Consider the following 25535-nt stretch of genomic DNA (forward strand, 5'->3'; position numbering starts at 1 on the left):
ATTTTGTGTTTTAAATAAAGTTTATAGATACAATAACACCAAAAAATAAATTGAACAACAGAGATCTATGTTGTTTACAACAACAACGAGATTACAACTATAAGATCATGCTATTGATCTGAAAACTTAGAATGAAATAAATGAGTTTTCCTCATGCTAAATTGTTTTTAATTTTTAGTTTTTGTTTTCTCATAAAAATTCAAAAATAAGTACAAGTCCTTTTTTGGTGCTCTGAATTGTTTTAATTTTGTTTCATTAAAAAAATTTCTACTACCTAACTACCTTTCATTCTAGTATTGTTTTGGTATAAAAATGTTGTTGAAAATTTTAAATAATAGATAGTGTACTTTCAAGAAATAAATATAAAACAATGGAGACATCTGTTTCTTGTGCATATACGAATGTTAAAAAAATATATGTCAAAATACACGCCCCCCCCCCCCCCCTATTTAACTTCCCAATTCATTTCTGAATATTTCTACCTTCATCTAGTTTTAAATAAAAATGACCTCTGATTAATATAATTTCGTTTTCAACTAAATACAAATTAATCTATTAACTAGGCGTTCCCACTAAACCATTGAAATATTCAGAGGTTCTTAATTCTTTTTTTTTTGGAGTGGGGGGGGGGGAGGGAGATAGGATCCCCGCAGTGTGGGGTGTCCCAGGTCTTAAGGGGTTCAACGGCCTTTGAAATCGAAGAAAAAAAAATTGAAAAAAACCTAGCACTAAGACTTATTTAATGTTACAAATATACACTGATGGCCTCTGGGGAGGGGCTATAGAGATTTTGTTGCAGGGAGGCCTAAAATATATAGATCCGGGCCTGGATAGGATACCTTGTTTTAAGCTTCTGCATATTTCTAGTATAACTCTTTCAAACTCTCCTTTGCATATACATGGGTGCCCCCCCCCCCCGTAGGTGGACATCCCAGGCATATATTTAATTTCGGAATTTTTAAGCTAATACTAAACTTTTTCATTTAAATCAGAAAATTGTATTTTTTTTCTTTTATAGAAAAAAAATAAATAAGTAATGCTTTTGATATCAATTCAAGAAATATTTCTATGTTCAAAAATCTTTATAAAACTTAATTAATGTAGCAAAAACAAGCAATTTTTTATGTTCGTTATTTGTTGCTTATTTATTTATTTTCATTTTTTAAATCAGTTTTTATTCCTTCATTCATTTTGAATCAATTCAAACTATAATATAATTTTCGTTGTCTCAGAATCTTTTGATTAATTTAAAATTAATCGTATTAAAGAGAATAAGGTTAAAGAAAAAAATCTGCTTTTAATTCTGCTAACACAGGGCCATTTTGTCTTTTTCTAATGTTTGAATCAAAATCGAGCGTTTCATTTATTGACAGCATACATTTTCGAATCCGCGTGCTTACATCCTTCAGAACCCTTTTCATCCATTCTTCCCGCTCCCGCTTGTGACTATTTTTTTTAATGAAACTCGAAAGCGAACAAGGAGCCAATCTTGCAGCTCGGCGGCAACCCTATCTTTCTCCTGTAACCGGTTGCGCTTTCCGAGCGTAGCTGTTGTCGCAACTCTGAAAACTACGTTTTCATATAGGGACTCTACTTACGGCCACGGTCCTTTTAAAGTGATGACGTCATGTAATGTTGCTTCTGTGAATCCGTACCCGTAGTCTTACTAACTTCCTGTTGTTTACCTCCATGTATAGTTAGCTCTATTAATAGAAGTATTTCGGAAAAAAATTAGGGATTTCTTTAGAATTTAGGGAAAAATTCTTTATTCTCACTCTGGTTAGATCCAGATAGCTCCGGTCTATATCCGGTTTCGTTGCAGTTTAGTGTTTAACTCATTCTGTTTTCGTACAGTAAATATTCAGTTGTTTTCGCCCCGCCTATCCCTTTGTCGGCATTGTAGATTGCATAGCTGTGCTTCAAAATATCACAAATTAGCCATCTGCAACTGTAGTAAGTGATCGTTAAAGTAACGTTCTAATGTCATTTTAAAAGAAAAAACATTGAAATTTGGTGTCAAATTAATGTAATATTTTTAGAGGGGTTGAATCTTTAACTTACATGTCAAAAAGAGTGTATATTTCTTAATACAAGCGTATCCGTCTGAATGTTTTGTTGATTACTTTTGTATGTCTGTCCTATCTTTTGCAGTAAAATGTCACTCAATTAAAATCACTTACTGTAAAATAATTTCTATTCGTAATATTATGTTTATAAATTTAAAATTAGAGAATCTTCAATTGGTAATACGTAAATAATATCAAAATTTAAGCTTGAAAGTTGTGACAACCTTGATTTGCTGTCTTTTTACACCAGCATTTCTATTTATAAATATTTAACTTCTGGTTTTTATGCTTTTAATCTCCATCAAAAATAATTTGAGATATCAACACAAATTTGTTTGTTTACTTTATTTTATTCATTTGCTGTGAAAAATACTAGGTTACTTGCTGTATCATAATTACTGATTTAAGTAATCTGTTAAATTTTTTCTGTGAAAACAAATTTATATCGTATAAATATTATTATATTTATTATTATGCAATTATGGTCTTTATTATAGTTAATCATTATTATAGTTTTTATATAGTTACCCTTCATGCCCCATGCAGTCGGCGCTAGTGCTCAGTGTGTTAAATAAACTAACTACTCATTGCTTATAAATCTTAAAATTTAAAATATACTCTTTTATTAAAAAGCCTTTTATCGTGCAGCTCTGTTTGTCTTGCTTTCAAACCAAGGTAAAACATTTTAGAACTCACCAAAGAAGGGTTGGTGTACAAAAACATTCGGCCTGCCCTTCCAATAGAATGTTTTATCTATGCTATTTTCGGCAATAAAAGCATTTCTTCCTTCATGACCATTTAAAGGTTTAGTCACTATTTTAATAATACAGTCGAGTCCCGACTCACGCGAGGGATGCGTTCCAAGACTCCTCGCGTAAGTCGAAATTTCGCGTTGTGCGAAAATATATGTATAACCAATTTTTTAAAAGCATACCAAATTCTTTTAGACACTTATAAACACCCCTCAAACTGCTTTAAAACATTCCTTAACTATACACTACAATTTCTTAAATAAAGAACTGAACTTTTACTGTATTTAAAAAATAAAAAAACTTTCATTCAACATGAAATATTTTAAGATGTACAAAATGAATGATCAATGGAAGGATAGACATAAAATAAAACAACATGGTACGCAAAGTATATACTAATATTAAAATGCTGCACTATACTGTACAGTGGATACAGTAATAATATTTATGAGTTAAAAAATGAAGATAATGATTTTATGCTCCATGATCAGATCGTTATTCTTATCCAATGCATTTTTAAATACGGTTGCTTCACCTTTTCTTATTTAATGTTTCAATTTGGAGCAACAGCCCTTCTTTCTTATCTCTTTTATCCACAATACAAAAGCAGCTTCTATTTTAATAATATTTACTTTTTTAGACTGCTCTGCAAGCTTCAATATTGAAACTAAGTTCAGAACTTTTACGGATATCTCTTTGTTTTGATTTTTAACTGTACGTATGGAAGATTCACTCATATTATTGTCGTGCTACTGTCGACGTTTTGTAGTTTTTCAAGCATATCGAGAATCTTAGCCTTTTTTTTTTTAATCAGAAACTTTCTTTTTTATCCCATCTTCACAAACTTTAGATAAAGGTGCCACTGAGGTGCCAGAAATTTCATCAACTTTAATATTTAGAATGAAAAAAACGAATAAATGAAAGATGCTGAGTAGTTTTTTGATGCTCTAACAACACGATGCGTAGATTAATTTGGTGTGAGAACTTTTGCTGTCAGTGATGCTTAAAGGGATGTAATAACCTGTACGATATCAATATTTTGTGGCAAAAAACGAAGTCGATACTTCCTTCCAAAAAAATTCGTGTTGTGGACGAAAAATTCGCGTTAGCACTAAATTTCGTTCCTCGGGAAAAATTTGCGTTGTAGTCATTTCGCATAAGCCGAATTGCGTTGTAGCGGGAGTCAACTGTATTCTTATTCACTTCTGGTGTACCACTTGTAAAGCTACATTTGTTTCAGTTTCTTCTGCCAAAAGACACTTCGTGATAAAATGGTAGCATGAGTGAATTTTCGTTTCGGCTTGGTGTTGATTGGGCGAGAAGTCTTAGATCCAGTAGTTTCTCTCTCTTATTTATCAGTGGTCAGATCAGAGTTTAAACGGGGCTCAAAAGTTCTTTAGCAAAATAGGGGGGAAAGTTTTAGCAAAATGCTAAAATGTTACACGTTATCACATTTTTCTAAATACCTCAGTCTTTTTTTGTCTCAAGTTGAAAATATAATTCAAATTTCATTTATTACATCTTTAAAGAAATAAGTTCAGCAGTTGTTTCTTTTTAACTCGTAACAAGGGAGGTGAAAAAGTAGGACATAACAGGGGATGTGAGATCTCAGAGACCGCTCTATTTAAAAAAATTCTTACAAATCGTGTAATTAAGATACAGTCCTGTAATTTCCCTCAGATTTTCTTTGAACTTTTATTAGCACAGGGAAAAAATATTTTTTAACTTTGAATCGAAATATACCTCTTCCGAGGAAATTTGGCTAGAGTCTTAAGATTTTTCGAGAAAGTCATATGCTGCAGTAAATAACTCACTATCCGTAATAAAAACGAATCTATCATTTATTGATCATTTCATTTTAGGTGTTTAATATATACAGAGCATTTTAGTACAGTAAAACCTGTAAAGTTGACCACCCTTGTAAGTTGACCACCTGTCTATGTTGACCGCTTTTGTCAGGAACGGAATTAGTCCTATCTCATATAATGAGGGAAAACCTCTGTAACTTGACCACCTCTCTATCTTGACCACCTGTCTATCTTGACCACTAATGTACGCCAAATTTGGTTTGGAGTATTGTAAAAAACCCTTTGTAAGTTGACCACTTGGAATATTTTCTTAAACTTTCTTCAGCAAATTATTTTATTTTATTATCTATTTATTTATTTATTTATTTATTATTACTATTATTATTTTCCTTTTGATAGCTTTCTAAGAATGTTTTTAATGCTTTGATGACAGACTAGCATTTTAAACAGCAACATTTAAACAGCAGCATAAAGCTTATGCTACTCTTTATTCTCCAGACTTGATTTTCATTTGCTGTTCTATTTGAGATAGCTTTTTGTACTCTGTTCAATGAAAATAGGTGTCGGTAGAAAAGTTTAAAGTCTTTTCTTTCATTTGCAATATGTTGTGGCAACACAGGAATTGGGCTACAAAGAGCAGGCCCGGATCTATACATTTTGGGCCCCTCTGCTACAAAATATGTGGGGGCCCTCCCTAGTGTCTAGCAGTTTCTATTTGTAAAGTAAATAAGTCTTAGTACTAGTTTTTCTTTATTTTTTCTTCAATTTCTAGGGCCGTTAGCCCCTTTAATGACGCGAACCCCTCGCAATGCGGATACGCAGAGTCGAGCTTGTTGCTCTTTGTGCTATAAGTTTTACATAAAAAGGCTTCAAAAAGAAACTTGAAATTAATAAAAAGTATGAAATATTAAAATTAATTGAAATTGAAGAAAGCCAGAGAAAATTAGCTGGCACAATGGAATTTCTAAAACTACAGTGTCTAACATAATTAAAAACAAGGAAAAAATAACAAAATTATTTGAATAATATTTTTAATTATTTCACTTTCAATGATGTTAAACAATGAAAGTGAGTTGAACAAAAAGAGTAAGAGTGAATTACTCAAAAAATGAATACATGGTGCAAGAAAAGACAAAAAAAAAAAAAAAACATTACCGTCCTTTATAAGTTGACCACCTGTCTAAGTTGACCTCCAAAGTACTGCACCGCGAGTGGTCAACTTACACAGGTTTCACTGTACCAGAAAATTGATTATATCAAGTTACAGGAAAATTTTGACAGCCCTTTAACTACTAATATTTCGCGTCGTATTTCGAGAAATAATTCAGTCTTCATTGTCCCTAGTAACGTTTGTGAACATTTTAAACAACTTGCTACCTCATCTAGAATATTTTGCATCTCTTCCACATAACGCGGATAAGATAAAATGAGCCTATATCCGCGGTTTCTAACGTTAAGAGCCATGTCTACTACTGACGAAAATTGTAACACTGAAGGGGAATCACGGTCTCACAGACCGCTTCTAAAAATGCAATGAAATTTAAACCAGATGAACTTGCCTAAAGATACTGATGAGGAAGGAGGGTGTTCAAGGACATAAAACAAAAAGCTATTGGGAAAAACCATTCAATCGGACTGAAACTGAGATAGGGGTGATCAGATGAACTTTTGAGCGGTCTGTGAGACCACACCTCCCCTGTTAAGGGTTAAAGGTAAAATAAAAAATTTTGGATTTGCTTACCATTATGAAAACACATGTCTGGTTTTTGAAATGTATTCCCCTCCTCATACACAACTACAGTCTGATCTCCATATATCGAAGTAGCAAATTGCCAGAAAGAAATTCAGTATGAATTATATACTGAGCACTGCATTGCTTCTAAAAAAAAAAAATACTAATGTTTCATGTTTTTGAATGAAAGTTTTCTGTAAGTTTCAGTACTTTTATTACGGCTTTCCGATTTCACATAATAGCACGCCCTCTGCTTGCAGAAATACTAAATTAACCAGAAATGACATTGTTGCGCCTTTGTACATCTTCATTCTTCAGCAACTCAACTTGATTTGCAACATTAGAGGATTTTCATTTTGACATTGTAATCGAGAGAAAAGTAAAAAATCAATCTACTTAACTTGAATGATTTTCACTGAAGATAAAAAGACTAGGAATGATAATCAACAGACAAAAGGAATAACTTGTAACTGATTTTACTGTATTACTGGTTACAACTAAGATTTGAAATAAACTTGAAAGAATTTAAGAACTCCAGAACGGGACGACCTATTCACACCCTTCAACCCGAGATTCTTTATGAGTTTTGTAGCAACATTTAGTGAACATAATTTTCTCCCCTAACCTTCATTTTTCATGAGACAAACAATCTAAAGTAGAAAAAAAATCTACAAATGTCTTTAATTTTTTTTAGACATATAGATTTTTTTGATGTATAGAAACAATTTTTCTATATATTAAACATGGAATTTTGATATATAGAAAATTTCAATGCCTTTAAGTTTGATATATGGAGGTTCGACTGTATTGGAGAGACATAATACCGGATAAGACTAAGTACGGTAGACCGGGACATGTTTATGCTTGGGACATGTTAACGCAGTACACTTTTTTCAAAACGAATTATAACTGGAGAGCCAACAGTCATAACATATTGATGCTGCTCCCTAGCAAATAACCTCACAAGTTTTTGAGCATCAGTCAAGCTTCGGTTTATCTTGCAGAAAGAATAACCTTTTTTCTCCCAAGTCGAGTAACTTTTGAGTTGGACGCTTTGGAGCTTATTGTGAATAAATAATACTTAGTTAAAAAAGAACAAATATATAAACATTAGCAAAATTTTTCTTTTGTTGAGTGTAAAGTAGAAGATCATTATAACGCACACCTTGGAACCAAAGCTTTTGCATTATACAGGTTTTGGCGTTATATAGGTCGTTTCAAAAATTTTGAAACTAATATTCAGACTATATCTATATTAGCACTTCAGAATAGGTTTTTTCTGCAATGAGTAGTAAAACACTAATTATAGAATTAGTTATTCACAAATAAATATGTTTCACAATCAAAAGAAAGTGAATTATCTTGCACTTCTGGTAGCTTCATGGTTTGCATAACAGCTGCATTTTCAAGAGTCATCTAGTATTTTCTTTTTACTGTGAATAGGGGAGACCGGGGCAAGATGACTATGCTAACAGTTTTCGTGGTTTATTAATTTATTTTTAAGGATAGTAAAATTAATTTTACATGAGCTGTTAGAGTAGTCCTTTGTAGTATTAAATCTATTGCCATTTAATTTTTCAAATAAAAATAATGAAGGATATTTTTATCTTTTCATAACCTTAACAAATCGTCATCTTGCCCCAGTACTGGGGCAAGAAGACTTTGATCTAGGGGCAAGATGACAACTTTGAAAAAGGTTGAACATATTTTATGTTTTGAATGTGTTACCTAGTTTTACAAATGATAACTGTGTTTTTACATCTTACTAAGTATCAAATTGAGCGTAATGCGATGTAGCATAATGTTCAAGTGTTAAGTTGTGCAGCTAATAATAGACACAAATAAAAATACCATTTTCATGATTGGAACATTCCTCATGCCACCACTCTTGGCTTTTACAGTTCTGGATCCATTATTTGTTGGAGGGTCTAAAAATTCCACTCTCCAAGCAAGACATCTTAGAACACTATTCTTTGAATTTGATGCAACTGCATTGGTTGGCATGAATACGGGCCCACAGTAATAGACTTGGGCCTACAGGAACTTGGTCTGAGGGGTTTTTTTACTCCCTTTTTAGCTTCACGAGCTTATTTTCCCATTTTTTTAAAAATAATTCTTTTTATTTTCTTCCGCTTTGCTCCTTGTTCTGACATTTCTTTGATAAGTGCTTGTAAGAATGTTTGAGCTTCATTTTTTGTTTTCTCGCATTGTGTTGCTGTAGGCAATGCATTGAAATCAAAAACACTAACATGCTTTTTTGGTGTATCGGAATCAGCATTTGCCAAAACTTCTGCTTCGTCTGGCAGGTTTATATGTTGATTTCTACTCCCAAGGTCTGAGGATTAGCACTATTATTCTCAGTTTCATCGCCAACAACGTCATAGTCCGCTAAAATCAAGAAAATTATGAGACTCGATACCTCATTCTTTAAACCCTTTATCAGCATTTCCAACTGTAGCTGCTTTGAAGTAAACAGTGCTCTAAAGCTCACCAATATTTTTTTCTGGGATAGTTTGTCCTTGATGAATGACCATAACGTTATCACATGCTTGGCTATAGTAGGTTTTTAATGGGCAGAAAAATGACGCATCAGGAGCTAGAGACGATGCAATGTGTGAAATGACAACCCAACCATGATAATATTTTTCCGCTGCAATATAGGATAGCCTGCAAAGCTATGTGAGATTTATGATTGTCAATAATCAGCAGAGCAGGAGATTCTTTGCTTGGTTTTATTCATTCAACTAGTCATTTGATCTACTAGATTATAAATAGTCCCTGGTCACCCGCTTTCGAACAATACCTACCTTGATTCAATGCGTCCTTTAGCCCCAGAGGAGAAGCGCAAGGTCACGTGGACAAACAGACAGCGTTTACAGGAATTTAATAAAGTTTACAACAAAGTTAGTTTAATAATTTCCGAAACACGGGCAATAGGCAAGCTCATCATCTTGCCCCGCGTTGCTGCCCGTCATCTTGCCCCGCACTGCCTGTTTGAACGGATTCTTCTCCATTGCCATAAGAGAAGGCGATTAATTGACATTTATTCATGGTAATAGGTAGTATTCAAACTAAGTAACTCATAAATACTCAAGAGACACGATATATAATAAATGTATATGATGCAGAGCTTATTTACACATGCATAAAAATTATATCGTGGCAACGGTAAACAATCAGAGCTTCAGAACTAATACAACTATGGCGATTTCAGCGTCTCTATACCATTGCTGGACAAACAGCGGATGGGAGAGCTAGTAGCATGCAGTTGATGCAGTTACCTAGTTTAAAACGGAAAAATTAAGGCATTCGTCATCTTGCCCGGCTCCTCATCTTGCCCCGGTCTCCCCTAATAATTTTCAATTCAAAAGCTTTAAATTATGATGAGAAGATGAAAAACTGTTTCAAAATTTAATTTGCCTAACAATTTTAATGTTTGCAAGGTAAAACAGAGGGATTTTTTAAACTTTAAAACCTATTGTTTACTTCTAAAAAGTTGTGCGTTATATAGGTCGGCGTTATAAAAGTATTCTACTGTATTTGTATGAATTGAAATGTTATTAAATGTTTTTGCATATTAAAAATAAATCCAAACTTGACGATGGGGCAAGTTTACGTACGTTCTTATTGTTTCTTACTTCTAAACGTGCCCTGGTGCTTTTTTGGCTCTGAACTGTCTCAAAACTTTTTAATATTTTCAGACTATTTAGTTTTGAAAATCACCATTTAATTTTTTATTGAGTTACAAATTCGTATCTTATAGCTTACACTTATTTAGTGCTGTCTTCACACCGGTTCAGCTTTTACTTTATTCACTATTCAGTCTGTAATAAATTTGCTTTATTTTAACAATGGTAAGACATTATGTTCAAAACACTAACAGAACCACGTTATTTTTAGCTGTAGGTAGGTGAGGTATGTCAAAATAAATATGTGCAAAGGTACCCCATCTCCGGGGCAAGTTTACGCAACCGACTTGGACTCAAAAATTTTTTTTTCAACGATTAAAAACATAAACTGAGCAACAACTGAATATACCAATTTTGACTCCATTAACTGCTTCATAAAACCATAATGTCTAAAATTTCCTAAGTTAAAAAATGGAATTTAGAAAACTCATTGAAAAAAATCTACATAAACATGCCCCAATCTACCCTGTTGTCCGACCTTCATAGTAATTTAAACATCTTAGCTATGATTTAAAAAAGATTAAGTTGATAAATTGCCATGCTCCCTTCCTCTCTTGGATCAAATATATATATATATACGAGGCCTGTCTAAAAAGTATCCAACCTTTGGCTATAAAAAATATTTTGAATACTGGACGGGGTTGGGACCCTAATCCCCTTCAAAGTAGGCCCCTTGTACTTGCACACACTTAGCCCACCGATCCTTCCACTGCCGGAAACACCTCTGGAAGTCTTCTTTTGGAATGGTGTTCATCTCCGTCGTCGCGTTCCGCATTATCTCTTCTCTACTTTCAAAACGGGATCCTTTCAGTGGGGTCTTCAATTTGTGAAACAACCAGAAGTCGCAAGGAGCCATGTCTGGAGGGTAGGGAGGTTGGCGAACGGTTGAAATTCCATGTTTGGCCAAGAAATTTTGGATCAAGTGGGATGAATGTGCGGGGGGCGTTGTCGTGATGCAGTTGCCAGTTTTTCGCCGTCCACATGTCTGGTCTTTTGCGCCGAACTGCGTCACGGAGTCGCCGGAGAACATCCTGATAGTACTCCTTTGTCACTGTTTGTCCTTGCGGTGCGTATTCGTGATGCACAATTCCATGGACATCAAAGAAGACAGTCAGCAGCACCTTGATTTTGCTTCGCACCTGTCTCGCTTTCTTCGGTCTTGGAGACTCGGGATGCTTCCATTGCGATGACTGTCTTTTTGTTTCTGGGTCATACCCGTACACCCATGACTCATCTCCAGTTATCACGGTGTTCAGAAACCCAGGATCAGCGTTGACGGTGTCCAAAAGGTCCTGTGCAATTTCAAGGCGGAGGTCTTTTTGTTCCGGTGACAGCAACTTGGGCACGAATTTCGCAGCCACTCTGTGCATGTTCAAATCATCACACAAAATTGCATGTGCCGAATCTTTACTCACTCCAACCTCTTGGGCAATCTCCCGCAAGGTCAAACGACGATCTGTCATTACCAAATTTCGCACCCTCTCAACAACAGCTGCACTCCGAGCAGTTTGGGGCCTGCCAGAACGCTCGTCACTCTCCGCTGATGTGCGCCCATTTTTGAATCGGTTGAACCACTCCTTAATTTGGGTTACACCCATCGCATCTTCTCCAAACACCTGCTGAATCTTACGAATTGTTTCGCATTGAGAATCACCAAGTTTTTGACAAAATATGATGCAGTATCTTTGCTTAACACGTTCAGTCATCTTGAAAGAATTAGTAATCCGACGAACACGTTGTGTAGCACCTCACTCAGCGACCGACAGGCAGCGACTGACACGCTGGAAGGCGGGGATAAAATTCACACATGCGCATGAAGGTCTCTTCCTTTACTGTGTACAGTGGCGCCACGCTATCGTCTCTATTTTGCGCGGGAAAATCAAAGGTCGGATACTTTTTAGACAGGCCTCGTATATATATATATATATATATATATATATATATTTATATATAAATTTTTTTACATGAGCAAAAAAGCGAAAATACTTTGCTTTATTTTTGCATTTTGTGAAAAATGTGACAGTAGTGGAAGCCCTGGGTCAGATTGGGAGTTCGTTCATACGAAAAATGCTCAACAAATGTTGCAGTTAGTTCTCCTTTTTTTTTTTCAACCTCAGCTACTATACCTTTTTTTTTTTTTTTGGTTCTTACAGGAGTGCAGTTTCGCTCAACTGCTTAGTTAAAAAAATAGTTGGTTTTGAACTCAAATCAAACAGAAATGCATGAAGTTTCCTAATAGCATATTTCAAATTCTAAAGGTAGTTATGTCGCCGGGCACCTCCCGGTCCCCAAAAAAGAAGAAAAGAAAAGGGAGAAAAAAATCAAAACTGTTTACTAGAAAAGCAGTCAACTCTGTTTTAAGTGCCACAACAGTAAATACCAAAAGAGTAAAACTTCTACTCAATCGAGACAAATCAAGAAATTTTCAAAACATTTTACGTTTTTTACGCTTACTTTGTTCCTCTCAATGGCACTTTTTTCCACAACACCCATCATGAAGTTGGGAAAATTTTTTGTCCCACCAATACTTTTGTGTGTAATGTCATAAAAACTAAATTTTTCAAGGGTCATGGGTGCAAGACCTTCCGTCTCAGGACGGATTTCCGTCTTTAACAAAATTTCCTACACGGAGATCGGGAAAGGAAAGAGATTCAGTAACTTTCCTTCAGTTTTTACTTAAAAAAGAGAAATTGACTGTTTGAAAAGTATGCTTTAATTACTGGACCTTTCCATAACTACGAATTTACATCGACATTCTCTCGATTTTCCGCCATGGACTTGTTTCGTTTGCAACGTGTTTTTGGAGGAGTGGCTGTTAGACTCGCGCTGTTTAACTTTTTTTTTTAGGTAGCTCTGTTATTTCACTGCATAACTCACTGCACTGCAGATCACGGAGTTGCTCTCTATTCTCCTTGATTTTTCAAAATAATAGTCTCTAATTGAATATTTAGCCTTTTCTCTTACTATTTTCGATCACTCTTTTTTTTCATTTGCATTTATTTTTTATTTTGCTAACTTAACACGCATAAATGAAAACTATGAGCGCTTTTAAAATGGCTTAGAGTTGAATCTGAATCACTGATTGAGAGTGATTGCTGACAGGGTGAAATATTTACGCCACTGCAAAGGGCGTCCACATGCCAGGTAAAAAGGGTAACATTCAGGGATTTTGAAGAATTTAATGAAAATGGAAATTTTGGTAAGAATTGGGAAAAATTTCAAGCTGGTTTGAAACACCGATGGGAAACTGTTTCTGAATTTTTGACATGTTTCTGGTAAAATATTCTAAGACTTGAGGAATCACTAAATTCCAATGTCATTCAATCTAACACTTTCTAGAATGGAAATATGGGGGGACGGGGGGGGGGGGGGAGAGAAAGGAAACAAGAAAAACAACGGCAACACGAGTTTGCAAAAAAAACCCGCTGCTCTTGCAAAGTCGGCAAATTAACCCAGGATATTGAGATCTTGAAACGTTTATGTCTTGAACAATCTAAGAAGGGGGGGGGGGGCTACTCAAGGGCTTCAGAATAAAATATCGAAAAACTTAAATGAAAGCCATTTTTGAAGCTAGGAGTGGTTCAGTATTTCTCTTCTGCTGTCTTCTCTTAGGCTGCCTTTAATGATGTAAAAGTGGGTAAGGGGAGGTTTAAAAAAAATCGGAAACAGGAGTCTTAAAAACACTTAATTTAGGCAATCTTTGGTGAATTTATGAGAGATGGTTTTGGTGTTCTAACCTGAAAATGTTTTGCAGCTGATGTATTAAAAACTATTTTAGGCTATACTTAAATGGGACTTAAGAGAAAGGGAATTTAGGACCCTCTCCTGAAAAGTGTTTGTAATTGAAGTCTTAAAACTTTTAGGCTATCTTTGGCAACGTAAAGAGGGGGCTCTGCTTAGGCCAAATTCCGAAACTGGAGTCTCTTAAAAGCACAACTTTAAACCATCTTGAGGTTTGGGGTCCCCCTTCCTCGAAAAATATTCAAAGCTGAAGTATTCAGAACTTAGCTTTAGGTAATCTTTGGGGGACTTAAAAAAAAGGGAATTTGATGGCTTTCTCTCAATAAATTTTAGAACTTATATTCTTAAAACTTCGGTGATGAAAAGGGGAACCGCAAATTTAAGTCAGGGAACTTAGGGGAAGGAGTTCGGGAGGGGGCGGGCTCTCCCCCCTTAAAATTTCTCCTTGCTGAAGCATTGAAATGCTATTTGGGCTATTCTTGAGTCAGTTAAGAGTTGGGTAATTCGGGGATCTTTCTCGAAACATTTTGGGGAGGAGGGGGGGGGGATATTCCACCGCCCAGCCCGGAATCCGTTTCTGAAATTTTAAGAGCTCTGTTTTGATCTATCTTTGGATAACTTGGAGGAAGGGTTCAGGAAGCTTCTTTCAGAAGGTTTCCGAAATTAAATTGTGAAAACTTAGGGATTAGGCGGTCATAAGTCATGTATATATGTAAGGGGGGGGGGATACTGTTCCTAGAAAAAAAAATTTAGAAACTGAAACTTTAAAAATTCAATTTTAGGACATTTGTGTTGAACTCAGAGGAAGAGGTTCAGGAATTCTGAAAATTTTTCGATGCTGAAATATTTAAAACACCACTTTAGGCTATATTTGAGCGCCTTAAGCAGAATGTGATTTGGGGCCTCTCCCTGGGATGAGTATTCAGTTCCCCTATTGCTTTTTTAAATTAATGCATATTGGACAGTGTACCTCGCTTAAAAAATATATCTACTTCACTGAAGCGGTTTTTTTATTGCTAATTTCAGCACCTGCTATCTTATAAAATATTTCTCTTTCAAATGAAGACTGGGGGGGGGGGGGGGAATGGTGCAAATTCATTATCATTAGTCACCCATACCCTTCCCCTATTTATCCTTCTTTTCTGGTTTGTTGGCGCTGCCTTGGGTAGACTTTTCGATCAGAACTGATTTTTGTTATAAAAGTGAAAATCTCAAGGTTGTTTGGTTTAAACCACGTTGGTTTAAACCATGGTTTAAACTAATTGTTTTTTTTTTTTTTAAAAACCATGCGGTTTTTTTTAAAAAATGGTTTAAAAAAAAAGCCAAAAAAAAAAAACTATTTTACAGATTTACATTGATTTCCCCACACATATTGAATAAGAAACAAATTAGGATTGGAAAAAGCTTCAAAGCTAGTCTTTTTGTTCAATGCTTTCAACTAAATGAATTTTTTCTAAAGACTTGGAGAAAACAACGGTTCTTTTGGTTTTAAGCAAAATATTTTTAATCTGTTACAAACAAAAACTAAAATTACATTTATAAATAAATATACAGGATGTCCGAAAAGTCCTTGACACATTTAACCTACCATTGTTATGTGTCGAGGACTTTTCAGACACCCTGTATATGTAATGTATTCAACTCATTTCAGAAATATGTGTATAAATCTTTATACAATTACATAAAATCAATGTTACACCGCAATAACATATGCATAAATACACAGCAACTTTCACGTTATAAATTAATATTATTTTTATGTTATTTAGTTCAATGCACTGCACTTTTCTGAAGCTGGTTTTAGTAATGTTGAAGACTTTTAAAGACAGTCGCATTGCATTTTTCAAATTCTTTTTCCTAGCTTTTCCACCACTCAGTCAATGTTGCAGAAGATATAACGTTTTTGGCCAAAAAAATTTCTTGAAATAGAATTTGCTACACATTTTTTTATTCTAAAGAGTTCGCATTTAATATTTTTTAAACTTCAATGCTGGTTGCAACATGTATGCCAGTAAATAAGCTGTAATTTAAGCCGTGTTACACCAATTTTTCTATTCTTTTGATTTGGTTCTTTGTTTTAGCGATAGTCGATATATTTTCCAAGTCTTTCCAAAATAAGAACGGAGTCGAATATAGAGCAGCACTTTTTTTTAAAACTTTGTCAGTACAACAGCAATCGATTTTTTGACTGTTCAAGTTATGATGATTGCTTCTGAAACTGAACATTCTTTGAGCTACCAGTTGCACCTAGTGGTCATGAAAGACTATAAAAATTGTTAGATGATAATGCTGCAAAATTCTGTGGACAAGTTTTAACTATGCAGCAAACACATTAATATATGCAATTGAGCAAAAGGAAACTTGACTTCAAATTTGGGTTCTTAAAACATTGTAAAAATCTATTTTAATGATAACCTTTTAGTTAGTTTTTTTTTTTTTTACTTTCTACCATTTAAGTCAAAAATTCTGTAAGGACAGCAGATGTTAATGACATTTTAGTACTTATCTTAAACCTCCACTTAAATAAGTAATTTTTAGTTTTGTTCTTTTGAAGACAAAAAAATAATAATTTTTAAAAAATGCAAAAAAAACTTTTGCTTAGAACCTGGGAATAGAAATTACACATTTGTAGAGAATTGCTGAAATATAAAGGAAAATTGCCAGAGCCAGAGCATAGCTTATTATCTAAAAGCAGAACTGGAACTAGAGGATAGTAAAAAAACTTCAACTCTAGGTGCCTGGTTGATTTCAAGGGTAGATCCAGCTTCTGGTTTTGGAGGGGGTCATCCTTATAAAGACAGACCCCGAAGAGTTCCTATTTTTCCTACTTTTTCCTACTTTTTAGAGCTCTCTCCTTATTTTCCTACTTTTTCCTTTTTTTCCTACTTTTTTTTTCTTTAATATAGCACTTCTAATTGTGCATCGATTCTTATTTTTACAATGCCGCACAAATAATTTTCTGCATGTTTTAATTTTGAAAAGCAAATGAAACAAGTGGATCCCGAGCTTTTCATTGAACTGACTACAGTAATTTCTGGAAGGAATGCCGCGGCGTTTGCTTGTTTAAAAGTTAAATTTTCGTAAGTGACTTTTTTGCCGTTGTGGCGTTTATGATCGACTTTTCTTTTTATCGCCTCGACTTCAGTCCTACTGTTCTAACGATACAATAAAGAAATAGATGCTGGCACATTCTGATGCAATTATACATTATTTACCCATCAATTAGAAGCTTTAATTAAAGTAAACGGCCGACTGTTCAAAAAGTGCGGAAAAGCCGAATTTCCTATTCGCCTATTTAAAGAGAAAGGCAATTTAAAACCTTAAAAGGAATACGTAAGGAAGCAAAAAGTGAAAAATCGGTACACTGTACATATTTTATTGATGTTAGTACAAAATAAATGGGACAGATAACAGAAATTCGCAAAAACGGACCACTTCAAAAATAACCGCGGTAACTAACTTTTTTCATACATATGATTATTGTTCATTCTAAATCGTAAACATGATTATAAAATTTATAAAATTTCATTTTCTTTCCTTGCAAAGAGTGTATTTTCAAAAAAAAAACATGGCAAAACCTACATGAGCAAAACGTTTCCGATTTTTGGAGAAAAATCGGAAATCAATTTAAATGCAAGATCCGTTTTTATTTCTTCACATTTTTAAAAGTTGGGGGACTGAGCCACAAGCAAGTATGTACTGTTTTTTTTTTTTTTTAAATTTTTAATGGGTATTTTCTACTCTGTTATATCTATCATCAATATCGAGAAGTTGCTCATCATTTTTATGTGCTGCGTTTATGGCAATGCGGCATTTCTGAACATTTAATTTTTTAAAAAAAATACTCGTACTCTTTTTGGGGTGCGGCAATTATACCGATGCGGCCTATCTACTGTAAGTTATTGTGCTAAGGGCGCCTTATCAAGGGGGGGGGGGGGAGAAAGAGATATATGCAGGCATTTGATGCCAGGTGCTTCCCCCTCTCTCTCATTTTCGTGAACAATTTCCGAATAAATATTTTTTGTTGTATGGTGAGGACTGAGAAACTACGTGCCTTCCCTTAGATGCACAGAGAAACATTAGTAACTAATCTTTGTCTTTGATAAAAATGTTATGTTTACCACGAATGGATTTTTCCTTGTTTTTTTCCGTGGCAAAAATTTTGGAACAAGAAGGAGGTAAAAAATCATCAAACAGCAATATTCGTTTTATTGCTTGATTAAAATTAAAACTGGCTCGTCATTTTGATTTTCCCCCCGAGCGTGGCCAGCCAAAGATGCAAATTTTATCTGAAAACAACAAAAACCTCACAAACTTGTATAGTTAAGCATTAATTTTCAAAAGCCAGGGTGGGGAGAAATTGACCCTACTAACCCCCCATAAATGACATGCCTGAAACAAAAATTTATGTTGAACGCTAAAAATACATAACGTAATACAAACTCTTTAGTCTACTGTTTACTTATTTCGTTATTTATTTAGTTTAATTGTTTTACTGTAAATTTTATGTCCCATATTTAACAAAAAATTTATTTTATATAATTCTGCTTTTTTATTCTTTTTCCTTTTTTTTTACAAATTCAAACATCTGCATGCATGTTACATGCAAGAATGCATGTCAGCTGCTGATTATTTTTAAATAAAACTAATTTAATATTTGCTTTGCTTTTTGTATCATAGTTTATGACAATAGGAGCTGAAAGTGTTACATAGTATTTTTAAATGATAATTGGATGCTCTCGAAGGAATGTTTTAGTTCTTGACAAAACAAATCTATAATAAAAATGGTTTTATAGCACCAAAATATGAGTTTTATTATTATTATTAAGGTGTTTTTTTATTTTGGCGTTCACTATATTGCATTTTATTCTTTCAGACTTAAAAATTTTATTACTGTATTGTTGAAAGGTGTTTCTTTGTTTAGGTTTTATTTTCATATTTTTGTAATTAATATCTTTGTTTCCACCAGTTTATTTTTCATAATGATGATTGTCAGCTTGTTTCTTTCATTTTGCTTTTGAGACTCGGTCTTTCTTTAAATCCCTTTAATACTTCAAAAGTACTGTATGTTTATTTTTGGGACAGTTTTAAATCAAAAATACTGTTAGTTTATTCTACGTTAGAAATAAAATTTACGGTAAATTTGTTTCCTTTTGACGTGTGTGTAGTCCTATCTCTTCCTATTTTTTCCTACTTTTTTAAGTGATTTTTTTCCTACTTTTCCTACTTTTTTAATTTTTGATTCCTTATTTCCTACTTTCCCTCCCCAAAAAACCACTTCGGGGTCTGTAAAGAGGTGGTCAAACTGTAATTTTCGGGCAAAAATAGTGTGTCTGGGACAAATTCTACAAAATATTAGCCCCAAAACAACTGATTTAAGATATTTGGTCGCTTAAGGAAGGGAGAAAATGGGTCATGACCCCCTCCCTCCTCTGGATCCACACCTGGTTGATTGTATCTTAATTCTTAATTTAATCATTTTAATATGATTTTAAATAATGAAGATGGAGACAAGTGTATTTAAGTATAATCCTGATTGATTAGTGTGATGATGAGCTCTACCAGTAATCTAAAAACAACTTTATCCAGAATATCTCAGGCACAATCATTCTGGATAACTGGTTCCACTACTGTTTTGGGAGAGCAAGTTTCTCTTCTTTTCTCACCATGATTGTACTGATGTCTCTTTCCTGTATTGAAGCATTGACTTTTTATTCATGTTGTGTTTCTAAATTTTGATATCTGAATTCTAATTTTTGATTGAATTTTCTTTTTTTTCCTTTTAAGATTAAAATAAAGATGAATAAATGTATGCTGGCATGTTTCATATTTACAACCTGCATGCTTTATGAAGCAGTTGCACACTTTCATGATAAATTTCTTGATGATTCCGATCATGAAATGATCTCTCGTATTCCCCGTGGTATTCATGGAAAGCGAAAAGGTAATTTTAGTTGCTCCTTTCATTATGCATTGGAGAGTGATTTTTTTTTTTTTTTTTTTGGTATGATTTCCAGCTTTATTCTCTTAGCTGTATGTATGTAGATAAGAGGTGTGCAAATGAAAAAGTACCAAACGATGTTGTGGGTATAAATGAAAACTTTATTCAAAGTATGCACCGTAGGCCCACTGAATAACTAACCGAAGGATTCCTTATTCTCGGAATTTCTGTGGTGGTGACAAAACCCAGTCCTTGACGGTGTCCTTGAGTTCGTCGTCCGAATTGAAGCGCTTTCGTTTCAAATGCTTTTGAAAAGGACCAAACACATGAAATCGCTGTGCGACATGTCTGGGCTGTAGGGCGAATGGCCAAGCCGCTCCCACTTGAACTTGGCCAGTGAAGTCTGGGTGGTTTAGCAAACTCAGTTTGCTTTAACTGAATGCTGGTGTTGGTCTAGAGCCATTGTTTTTAGTTCTTGAGAACAATTCCTAAAGTTTTAAAAGATTTATAAAAGTTTCCAAAACTTACTTCCTTTTTTTCACCACTTAGAATGTCATCCCGTTATTTTACTGGCGCACAAATCGTTCCCCAGAGCCATTATTCCCAGCTTGTGTTTGTTGACCCGCTGCGTTGATGTGTCATCATAATAAAAATGTTCAGTAACTTTTTGCTGTGTGAATGTGGGAAACAATTTTAAAGATTTATTTGTATACCGTGCTGAGTTGTTTCACCAATATCAGACCTGCCAACTCTCCCGTTTTTCACAGGAGACTCCCGTTTTTTACTCCATTCTCCCGGTTGTACGTTTGAGTATCCATTTCTCCCGTTTTTTTACTCTATTCGGGTTTTTTTCTTTTTTTTTAAATTAAACTTAATTTTCTTCCTTAAAATAGTTACTCACAGCCCTAATAGATGGCGTGACTAGCAGAGCAAACCCTCACTGCTCATGCTCAGTGAGCTCACGTTCGACAAGCACGACCGGTTAGTTAATCACGTGACAGCTAATGATCACGTGCTCCAATCAACTGCTTAGAATGGTAACGGATGCGGTAACCGGTTGATCATAGAACGCTGCGGTTAGTAACCGGTTACTTACCGGAAGACCAGTGAGGTTCGTCGAACGCAAGGTGAGCGGCAAACATTCGATGGGTGCGTTCGGAGTGTCGACCGAAATGCTTCCGACGATGGTGTTTTGGTTTAACTCCACGTTCACACTTCTATCTCACGCATGCGCCGTTTACGCGGTATCGTTCAGTTTCAGACGCATGCTAACTGCGCCGCATGTTTTCATCTTGTTCCTTGATCTACCGCGTGCGTTGTAGTTTAACATTCATCTTTAACGATGTCTGAAAAAATGAAATATCTACAAACTTATAAGAGCTATTATACGAGTGAATTCCCTTTCATGAAAAAATCAAATAAATACTTGTTATAACAGTGTTTTTTACTTATTATAGCATCGTTTAAAATCTCCCTTTTTCTCCCTTAAAGCTTTGACTGGATCTTCCGTTTTTTCTTTTCATAAGGTTGGCAAGTCTGCAATATAATTTATGCATGTTTTTTCGATATGTATCACCCCATTGCATAGGGGGGATTGGGAATGGTATTCAAGTGTGAACTCTCAATCATTCCATTTCTTATTCTTTGTGTCGTTGTAACTGCAGTTCAATGTTCTGGTGAAGTGCTGAGATTGTGCCTGGTAGCTCAGCGCTCCAGATAGATTGTTCCACGTTGTGCAATGGATTCTTTTTGAAATATGTAGAAAGTATTTGTTTAGCCCAGATATAAATGCAAGTGGGTTTCAGTTGTTGCTTTAAGATGTTTTTTTTTCCAGTGGAAGATTTTCTTTTTATAATATGGAAGTTTAAATCAAGTCATTTTTGCTGGTAAAAGGTCTAGCAGGCAGGGCCATTGTAGATTCAGTCTCGAGAGCTGGATTGGATGTCCATTAGAATTCTTCGTCCGGTGGATGGTTCCTGGTATCCGGGAGGACAGGTTTTTGAATGATACAGCATGGTGGCTGTCCACAATTGGAATGACCGTGAACAATTTTTATATGAGATCCAACTGGTGGATCCTGCATTCATTTTTGTGCCAGCTTTTAAGCAAGGAATAGCTTGTACAGGATGAACTTTTGTGTTGTTCATCTGAACTGTTCTGTTTTTGACATAGAACTCAAGTTGGTACCGTATTTTCGGGAATAAGCGCCGCACCCGGTGTATGCGCCGCATCGTAATATTTTCTACCCCAAAAAAATAATTTAATGTAAGCGCCGCACCCGGTATAAGCGCCGCACCCGGTATAAGCGCCGCACCCGTTATAAGCGCTGCTCCCGCCATTAAACAACTTAAAAGCACAGTTAGTAGTAAAAAAAGGCTGGAATGTGAATGTAAATAAAAGAAATATTTTTAATTAACCTAACAATAGAAACTTTTACTATTAATATAATCTAAATACCTGGGGAAGAGACATTGGTTGGTTATCCAGAGCGCGGGACGCGGACCCTTCTCCTCATAGCGCTCCACGTTTTTTTAAGTGGTCGGCGCCACTATAGGCACGCTTTGATCAGTGGGTCGCATCCACTTATAGGCACGCTTTGTTCAGTGGGTCGCATCCACTATAGGCACGCTTTGATAAGTGGGTCACATCCACTACGGATCGGCGATTCAGAATTCGTCGAATTCACTCTCCTCTCTGTCTGTCGCAAACAGCCCCAAGAAGCCTTCATCTAACTTCGGACTATTTTCTCCATCGTCGGAATCGCCATCTTCCTCCGCTACATCCGAGACTGGGGGAATTATTCCTGCCTGCGCGAAGCCGGAAATGATGGTGCTAGACTTCACAGCATTCCAAGCTGCATCCACCCACTTGGCCACTTTTCCGAACGACGCTTTCCTGAGGTTGCCGCCCTTCATGTAGTCGTGAAGACCGTTTGCCATCCATGACTCCCATTGTTGCCGCACGTGGCACTTGAAGGCATGATTGGAAGCCAAATCCAACGGCTGCAATTTCTTTGTCAGCCCACCCGGGATGACGGCTAGGGAAGCCGAACATGTCCGAGCGCCCTTCTTCACAGCGTCGGTCTTGTGCGCCGCCAAGGAGTCGAAAATTAGCATGCCACTCGGTTGGAAGAAAGAGTCTTTTCTCTTGCGCCAAACTTCGTTGAGCCAGTCCAACATCAGAGGCTCATTCATCCAGCCCTTCTCGTTGCAGCGTATAACGAGGGTCGATGGGAAGGTGTCCTTGGGGAACGTTTTTCGCTTAAAGATAAGCATAGGTTTTAGCTTCTCCCCGCTGGCCGTAGATGCTAAAACACAGGTAAACAAAGTCTTTTCGTTTCCTGTGGTCATAATGGGGACGCTCCTTTCCCCAGCAGAAGTTACTGTTCTTGTCGGCGGGCAGTTGAATGTCAAGGGGACTTCATCCATGTTCACAAGTTGTGATGGCTGGAAGTTCTTTTCAATCTTCAGCCTTTCAACGTAGGCCAGAAGCTTCTGCTTCTTTTCCTCCCAATCGGCCGGAAGGCTTTGCCCCACAGTTGTCCGGAACCTGACAGACAATTTGTTTCTCTTCATGAAGCGGAAGCACCAATTCGCATTGCCTTTGATATTGGCAATGCTCATGTTCGCAGCGATGCTCCGGGCCTGAATTCGGACCCGAACAGTTGAAACGGAGAGTCCTTTTGAACGCTGCTCCAAGATCCACTTTTTGAGGTCTCGCTTCAACTCCGGCCAGTGAGCTGCTCGTCCCCGTCTAGCACGTTTTGCCTTCGGCATTGCTTCGATAGTGGACTTTTCTGTCCTCCAACGGCGAACGCATCTCTCATTGATTCCAAATTCTCTGGCCACAGGACGATTTCCTATTGATTCTGCCTTCGAAACTACTTCTAACTTGAAGGCTGCAGTATAGCTTCTCAGTCGTTTAGGAGCCATTTCAAAGTAACTCGGTGAAAAAAAGATAAGCAAGAAACGCACGAATGACAGCAAAAGAAGCGACGATGTGAGTGACTAAAATTAGAGATAGGAGACGGAGAAACAAGTTTCCAATTAGGTCGCTAGACCACTCCGAGCACTATACCCGCCGCACCCATTATATGCGCCGCACAGGCATTATTTTTACTTTTTTTCTTGTATGCGCCGCGGCGCTTATTCCCGAAAATCCGGTAGTAGTATTGAACTAGTTATGTGAATTTTACTGGAACTTTAACGATACTATTTTAAGAAACGTTTCCTACTGATATTTTTGGAAGGATTTTTAGTCAATTGTTGGGGAATGTGAATGTTTATTTACATGTTGATATTTCCATGTTTTAATTATATTTATTGTTCAATAAAATGTTTATTTGATTGTTAAATATGTGTCTGTAATTTCTTTTCTCCCAAGCAGATCATTCCACAGATTTTAAGTTGGGCTTGCTTATAACCTGCTTTTAGTTCTTTTAACTTCAGGTTTTTAATTGAGCTATCAGAAAAGTCTGTGGTAGCAGAGCGTAGTTTGGTTTGCTTGGGTGAATGGAATTTTTAAGGTTATTGAAAATTGTGCTATTGGTCATATGATATTTGAATGTTTTTTTTTAAGGAAAGGGATTTTAAAATATCACCCTTGATAAACTAGGCACTCAGCATGAAACATGGTGCAATTTAAAACATATGTAGACCCCCTGTAGTTTTTGAACAGTGTAGCTGTATTGTGTAAATGTAATTTCCCATTTACACTATAAGATGACAAATTTAATAAAATTCGGCGCCAGGTTATTAGGGTAATGAAAACACTTGAAATGAAAATCTTTGGGTAATTAAAAGAACATAAGAATTTTTTCCAATTGATGTTTAACTTTTTGTTTTTAATAGCATGTAATGTTTGGCTGTTTTTTGGCTGTAAATATAAATATAAGAATTTGTAATCGATTGGACTTGGGCCGTATATTTTTAATAGCATGTTAATTTTGGCTATTCTTTTTCCGGGCGTAAAATATTAATATAAGAAATTGGAATTGGTTAAATTTGCTGTAATTTTAATAGTATATAAGTTTTGGCTGTAAATATTAATATAAGATTTTTTTAAATTAGATTTGGGTCAGGTATTTTAATAGCCTGTAAGTTTTGGTTATTGTTCGGCAATAAATATTAATGTAAGAATTTTTCCAATCAATTAGATTTGTGCTATTTGTTTTGATAGCATATTATTTTTGGCTATCTTTCAGCTGTAAATATAACAATTTGTTTCTCAAAAGATGAAAAATCCCTGTAGGGGAATGTTTTGGAGATGGGGGGGGGGTGACTTTGTTTGGGTTAAGTCCTGAAAGGTAGGTTTTATTTGAGAATATACTTTGGCTGACTTGCATTTTTAAGTCTTCCCTAATTGAATTAAAAATTTTTTTGAAATCTAATTGATGAATTTGAAACTGTGTTTCTGGGTTTTTGAAACTGGGTTTGTTTCTGTGTGAAACTGAAACCGTTTCTAATACCGAAAGTAAATGAATTTGAAACTAAAATTTGTTTTTGAAGTTTGAAACTGAGTGTTTCTGAAATTTCAATTTAAAATTTGAAGCTTAAAAGTGTTTCTGAAAATATCAATTTGAACTAAAATTTTAGAGCAAAACATTGGAAGAAATCAGGTTTATTTCGCTAGTTTCACGCAAAACGTGTCTATCATTCGTCGTTGTTGAGTCATGCGACTTGGGGTCGTAGCCTCAGCTTTTGCTTAACTAATGATTGGCCTCGCTCCCTCCGTTTAGATTCCTGCTCTAAAGTAAAAACCATGATATTCACCGTGGTTTTTACCGTAGTGTCCAAAACCTTGCGAA

The 25535-nt window shown here is 35.5% G+C and overlaps 2 protein-coding genes across 3 annotated transcripts in view; one reads left to right on the forward strand and one right to left on the reverse strand.

Moving 5' to 3' along the window:
• The first annotated feature begins 1818 nt into the window (after positions 1-1818).
• The window catches only part of LOC129218692 (pleiotrophin-like), a 63308-nt gene continuing 39591 nt past the window's right edge, over positions 1819-25535 (forward strand). For both annotated transcript variants that reach the window (XM_054853014.1, XM_054853015.1), the window contains exons 1-2: positions 1819-1953; positions 19576-19732. In XM_054853014.1, the coding sequence (XP_054708989.1) occupies positions 19588-19732 (145 nt within the window). In that variant the 5' untranslated portion in view covers positions 1819-1953; positions 19576-19587. The remainder of the gene's footprint in view (positions 1954-19575; positions 19733-25535) is intronic.
• On the reverse strand, positions 10839-11753 carry LOC129218985 (protein GVQW3-like). The gene has a single exon (XM_054853303.1). It carries the CDS (start codon positions 11751-11753, stop codon positions 10839-10841), a length of 915 nt encoding a protein of 304 aa, XP_054709278.1.

Source organism: Uloborus diversus, chromosome 3, assembly GCF_026930045.1.
Source record: "Uloborus diversus isolate 005 chromosome 3, Udiv.v.3.1, whole genome shotgun sequence".
NCBI classification, from domain to species: domain Eukaryota; kingdom Metazoa; phylum Arthropoda; class Arachnida; order Araneae; family Uloboridae; genus Uloborus; species Uloborus diversus.

Bases quoted from the DNA above. Each gene is read 5' to 3' on its own strand.
- LOC129218985 (XM_054853303.1), bottom strand. From the start codon at position 11,753: ATGACTGAACGTGTTAAGCAAAGATACTGCATCATATTTTGTCAAAAA.